This window comes from Octopus bimaculoides, chromosome 25 (genome assembly GCF_001194135.2).
Source record: "Octopus bimaculoides isolate UCB-OBI-ISO-001 chromosome 25, ASM119413v2, whole genome shotgun sequence".
NCBI lineage: Eukaryota > Metazoa > Mollusca > Cephalopoda > Octopoda > Octopodidae > Octopus > Octopus bimaculoides.
The window spans coordinates 28599725-28606240 of record NC_069005.1 but is presented as its reverse complement, the minus strand read 5'-3'; the positions used below and the strand labels follow the sequence as shown (position 1 = coordinate 28606240).

The following is a 6516-nucleotide window of genomic DNA, read 5'->3' as shown; positions in this document are numbered from 1 at the left end:
GAGTGGGTATCGTTCTCAGAGAGAAAGGGTGTTAAAGAGGGTGGGGTGGGGAATTAAGGCACAAAGAGAAGCAAGGTGGGGAAAAGGAAGAGGAGAAATACGGAGAAAGTAGCAGCTTGTGAATGCGCAAGAGAGTGTCTCAAGAGAGAGAGAGAGAGAGAGAGAGAGAGAGAAGGGAAAGAAAGAGAGAGAAAGAGAGAGAGAAAGAAAGAAAGAAGAAATAAGCAGTGAGTGAAAAAAAAAGCAAACACCACACACTTATACATCAATATACAGATACACACCAATAAATACACACACACACACACACACACATGCATGTATATACACAGCACTCGCATATAACTCTGGATATATTTTGGTCATATTAGACCTCTTCAGTAAAACACAGGCTTCACCATGCTTCTATGTGGTCGCTGGTTTAAATTGCTAGAAATCTCCTTCAAATCCCATTCCAATACCTTAGAAAAAAAGGGGCAGTTTGGGTAAATAATTGTGTTCTTCAATTCCTTGCACATAAAACAACCCAGCCCAGGGATTGAAACCACAATCTTATGGTCATGAATCCAACATCTTAACCACTAAGCGACGCACCTCCACTAGTGGTACAATGGGAATGCTACTGATCATAGATATAAGACAGGTCTGCTCAACTGGGACTGACCAGGAACTAAATGACAAGAAGTAACGAGTGAATCACTATGCAGACATATAATAGGTGCATAATGGTACAGTGGTTAGACTGTCAGGCTCACAGTCATGAGACAGTGAGTTCGATTCCCAGACAGGGCTGTGTGTTGTGTTCTTGAGCAAGACACTTTATTTCATGTTGCTCCAGTTCACTCAGCTGTAGAAATGGGTTGCGACATCACTGGTGCCCAAGCTGTATCGGCCCCTTTTGCTTTTCTCTTGGATAATAACATCAGTGGTGTGGAGAGGGGTGGCTGGTATGCATGGGCGACTGCTGGTCTTGAAACGAAGCCCAGCCTGCCCACCACCAAATACTCCACTTGACACTTGCATAGGATGCAAAGTGGAAAACCCTGTCCTACTAAAACAGGTAGGACAAAAGTTTAATACCATATTTTCTGCCCCCACCCCCACCCCTTAATAACGTTAGCTGGAGGGAAAGTCAAGCATATAGCACTTCATAAATCACCTTATAAAGATGCTCTACAACTGAAGGGGTCAAAGTTGAAGTATGATGGAATAAACAGATATATTGCTGTAACAGGATGGTAGTGGAGAGAGAGAGAGAGAGGGGGGGGGAGAGAGAGAGAAACAGAGGCGGAGGTGGTTAAAAAGGCAAAGGCAGCTTGTCTATGGGCCAGAGAGGTTGAGGGTCACTCAATGTTAATCAGTTGGATGGACATTTTATTTGATGTGGGTCAAAGTTGCATGTGTGTGGAATAGCAGTCCCATTCCAGACACAGGGCGCAATATACTGTTGTGTAAAAGCAGCAATGTCCCACATTCAGGGGGCAACACTCTACTGGGTATGAATATCAGCAGTATCCCAGACACGGTGGGGCAGTAACCCATGGTATAACAGCAAGCATTGTCCCAGGTATGGAAACAGTATACACCCCCACCCAGTCCGTTCAGTCATTTCACTTATACACGGTAACTTAAATCATATATAATAAAAAGCTTTACAAGTGCAAGATGCCAGATGCATCTGAACGTGATAGTAGTTGCACAAGTGCAGCAAAATACACTCAATAAAATAACAATTGCACAGATATTAGTGTGAGGCATGAACGACAAGAAAAGAAAGATTAAAAAGCTAAGACTAAGCTGATGATAATAACAACAATAATAACAATAATAAAAATAATAACGATAATAATAACAACAATGATAATAATAATAATAATAATAATAATAATAAATGCCCTGATGCAGTACCAGGCAGTGGCTTTCATGGCTTTTAATCTTAACTGATTGGAAGTATTCTCATGTACATTGTTTTGTCTTGGTATAAAAAGATGGGCTACAGCAAATATTCTGCTCAATACCACAGATTTGCTTGTCTGTTGTTTGCCCTTCACCAGCTGAACATGTATGTCTCTTGGTGGCTGACGATATGTGCATCTCTGATCATGAGCAGAAGTAATGGGGGGAGCATCATAGCCATGTATCAAGAGGAATTCTTTGGGGTTTGAATAATTCACCTTTGGAAACATCAGTGTTTTGTTCAACATCCTTAAACAAACCTTATTCAGGGACCTTTTAAGTGGTATAGGCTACTCAACCTGAAGAAAATTCTAATTGGGCCTCCTCTGCAAGGTCGTGCACTGTTAATCTTGATATGAGATCACCATGTTGCGCACATATGGTTGTGATGCATGTGCCCGATGTACCCTTATCAGACAGGTAGTCATGATGGGTATACTAGGCTTTGTATATCTTACCCCAGTAACACTTCGATGGCATGCACTGCTCTGTCATTCAATAATGATAATAATAATAACAATAATCCTTTCTACTATAGGCACAAGGCCTGAAATTTGGGGGGAGGGGACCAGTTGATTACATCAACTCCAGTGTTTCACTGGTACTTAATTTATTGACCCTGAAAGGATGAAAGACAAAGTTGATCTTAGTGGAATTTGAACCCAGAACATAAAGATGGTTGAAATGCTAAGTGTTTTGCCCAGCATGTTAACGATTCTGTAAGCTCACCACCTTAATAATAGTAATAATATTAATAATAATAATAATAAGACGAGCTGGCAGAATCATTAGCACGCTAGGCAAAATGCTTAGTGGTATTTCGTCTGCCACAACGTTCTGAGTTCAATTTCTGCTGAGGTTGAATGGGAGTAAGTCAATTACACTGAGCCCAGTACTCAACTAGTACTCATCTTATTGATCCCAAAAGGATGAAAGGAAAAGTCAACCTTGGCAGAATTTGAACTCAGAATGTAAGAACAGATGAAATGCTGTTGAGCATTTCACCAGGTGTGCTAAGGATTCTGTCAACTCGCCATAATTATAATAATAATTTCAAATTTTGGCACAAGGCCAGCAATTTCAGGGCAGGGCCTAAGTCGATTGCATCAACCCCAGTGTTAAACTGGTACTTATTTTATTGACCTTGAAAGGACAAAAGGTGAAGATGACTTTGGCGGAATTTGAACTCAGAACATAAAGGCAGACAAAATACTGCTAAGCATTTTGCCTGGCATGCAATTCTACCAGCTCATCGCTCTAGTAATAATAATAATAATAATAATAGTAATAATAATAATAAAAAGAGTTTAAAAAAGGGCCCTGAACAAACATGAATAGAAAGGACAGACGGACGACAAACAAAATAATATAAACAAACAAACAAACAAAATAATATAAACAAACAAACAAACAAAAAAAAAAAGGACAAAGCTGTTGGTACAGTTGGTATTGATAAAAAGATGTACAGGGAGAACAGAACGGTACAGCACAGAGCGGAACAGAGAAGCTGGTTTAGGGTTCAAGGAACAGGGAAGGAATGGGAGAGAGGAGAGGGAGGGGGAAAATAAACCATGCAGCCGCCACCCACGGCGAATACGTCAAAAGACGGAGATGAGAATTGGTAAAAAAAAAAAAAAAAGATCAAAGAATTTGAAGAATGAAATAAGAACAGAACCAAAATATATTCACTGAAGGAAAAAGAAATACAAAAAGGGAGAACTTGGAGTAAAAAGACAAAAAAAAAAAAGGGGGTTTGGAGGGTTATACAGAAAAATTAAAACAAACAAAAATTAAAGAACAAAAGACAAACCCAACAAGCTCTACTGACTGACTGATTGATTGATTGATGATTGATGGATGGATTGTTAGTTACAGAAGTTATTCACTTACATAAGGATCAGCAGGAGATTCAATCGGGCAATTTACCTGGTCGTTTTCCGTGCCGACTTCAATCATACTCTGTTGGATGGCATATTGGAGCAATTCTTCGTCATCGGAACGCAGGGTCAAGCGCTCGTGGTTGGCATCACCTGCATGGACAGAAAGACGGACAGACAGACAGAGATTTCATTTTCATTATTTATTATGTGCACATGCATTATAAGATGCTGACATTATTCACAATACCACACACACACACACACACACACACATTGCGACACATACACAGGAAAGGTCAAAGCTAGGCATCTCGCTAAGAGATCACATCCGGAACGAGGAGACCAGGGAAATTAATGATGCAAGTGGCTGAGTACTCCACAGATATACATACCCACAATGTGACAAACTGGCCCTTTGAAATACAGGTACTGCTCAGTTTTGCCAGCTGAGTGGACTACATGAGATAAACCTCATCATCAAATAGACTGCACCCCCCCAAAATATTCAAGTTAATTTTTTGGTGACGTGTCATATAGAACGTGTCAGTATTGCATATTGAACCTTGTCTATAGCACAGTTAGTAACTCCTTTATTAAATCTGGATGGGCTTCCTGTTGCCAACTGGCACCTTTTACCAAGCAAGGTAATATTTCCCACATGACCAGATAAGTTTTTATGCAAGGAAGACTGGAACAGAAGGACACTGCTTGTATAACAGTGATACTCGTTTACAACCTTCCTGCGAAATCAAGGCAAAGAGCCAATAACACATATACGCACACACACGACCTTATGAGTGTGGACCAAACACCCCAATCACTCAACTACGTGCCTTCATTTCTTTCAAATGTAATATTTATTTATTTATTCGCATGGGTTTCAATTCACCATGCATTATCTCATACCATCGAGATTTCAGTGTTCTGAAATTTTTAAATAGCCATCACAATTTCTTCCTCGTTCCAGTTGAAAATTACACAGAAAACACCAATAATATTTTTAACTTTAACTAATATAGATATTTTCGATCTAGTTGGGATTCTTTGCCATCAAATTTGATTGCAAAGAATTCAAATTTGATTGTAAAGAATTCAAATTTGATGGCAAACAATTCAAATTTGATGGCAAAGAATCCAAACTAGATCGAAAACATCAATATATAGAATAAATTATTGAATAAAATGTAGTATTTAAATGTAACCTAAAATCAATATCAAAAACAAAACCTTCTGAATCTTTTAGCATCAATATAAACCTGTAAAATGTAATGTTTTTTTTTTCATTCACATTGTTTTGAATTAATCAACCTTTATTTCATGGCTTTGCTGCTTTCAGCCAAATCCAATCTCACACCTCTCCGACAATGTCATTCCAAAAAATAAAGTCACAATGCTGAAATCTCATATAACAGGTAAAATATTTTGGCTGGCTAAGACCTGTTTAAAATGTTGAAGGGATAAACAAATGCAAGGTCACTCACACACACACACACACACACACACTTGCACTCATTAACCTCATTAACACAACAAACCACCAACTGCTCCCACCATCACCACAATTTATTTCCAATGCTGAATATAACAATTGCGAAACAGAGTGACTCACCACCTCGGTTGTAGTTGGCCGGCAATTCAAATACAGAATCATCGATGGAGCAGGACATTTTCTCATCTTGAATACATGTGACACCTCCAACTGGGTTCTCGACTCCAAAGATGTTTCCAAAAGTGATTCTTGCATTAAGGACATGGAACAAAGGAATTTCTGAATATAAAAGTAAAAAGAAAAAGAGTATTAGAATGTATTGAAAGAGGTGTCAAGTTAAAAACCAGAAATACGATACTTATATATATATATATATTATTATAATAATAATAATAATAATAATAATAATAATAATAATAATAATAATAAATAATAATATTAGGGACAAAATCCAAAATTACAGGTAAAAACTCAATTAAAATCAATTTATAAAAAATTAAAATTAAATTGAGCTTTACAGAGTAAAATATATATATATATATATTGTGTGTGTGTTTGTAAAATGAGTACAGATGCTCGCTTTGCAGGGACAATCATGGGTCTGTGGTTAAGAAGTTCACTTTACAACCATGTAGTTCTGGGTTCAATCTCACAGCATGGCACCTTAGCAAGTGTCTTCTATTTTAACCCAAGGCCTTGTGAATGAATTTGGTAAACAGAAACTGTGTGGAAGCTTGTGTGTGTGTGTGTGTGTTTGTTTGCCTCCCAGCTACTGCTTGACAACTGGTGTGGGTTTGTTTAAATCCCCATAACTTAGCAGTGTGCAAATGATACCAAGAGGATAAGTTTCATTTATCTGCCCTTTTAAAGCCTAGCCAGACTCATGGGCCCGGTTTCCCGGTTTCTATGGCGTATGTGTTCCCCCCAGCTGGACGGGACGCCAATCCATCGCAGCATTACTCAAGAAACAGGAAGAATGAGTGAGAGAAAGTTGGGGCGAAAGAGTACAACAGGGGTTGCCACCAGCCCCTGCCGGAGCCTCGTGGAGCTTCAGGTGTTCTCGCTCAATAAACACACACAACGCCTGGTCTGGGAATTGAAACTGCGATCCTCCAACCACGAGTCTGCTGCCCTAACCACTGGGCCATTGCGCCTCAAGAGGATAAGTTTCATTTATCTGCCCTTTTAAAG

General features: G+C 38.9%; 1 protein-coding gene across 1 annotated transcript in view; it reads right to left on the bottom strand.

Annotated features, from left to right (window-relative positions):
- LOC106882377 (ankyrin repeat domain-containing protein 13D) overlaps window positions 1-6516 on the bottom strand; it is a 54880-nt gene that overhangs the window by 618 nt on the left and 47746 nt on the right. Inside the window, exons 10-12 of the mRNA XM_052976642.1 lie at window positions 6463-6507; window positions 5446-5604; window positions 3847-3986 (exon numbers count right to left, since the gene is read on the bottom strand). Coding sequence (XP_052832602.1) covers window positions 3847-3986; window positions 5446-5604; window positions 6463-6507 — 344 coding nt within the window. The remainder of the gene's footprint in view (window positions 1-3846; window positions 3987-5445; window positions 5605-6462; window positions 6508-6516) is intronic.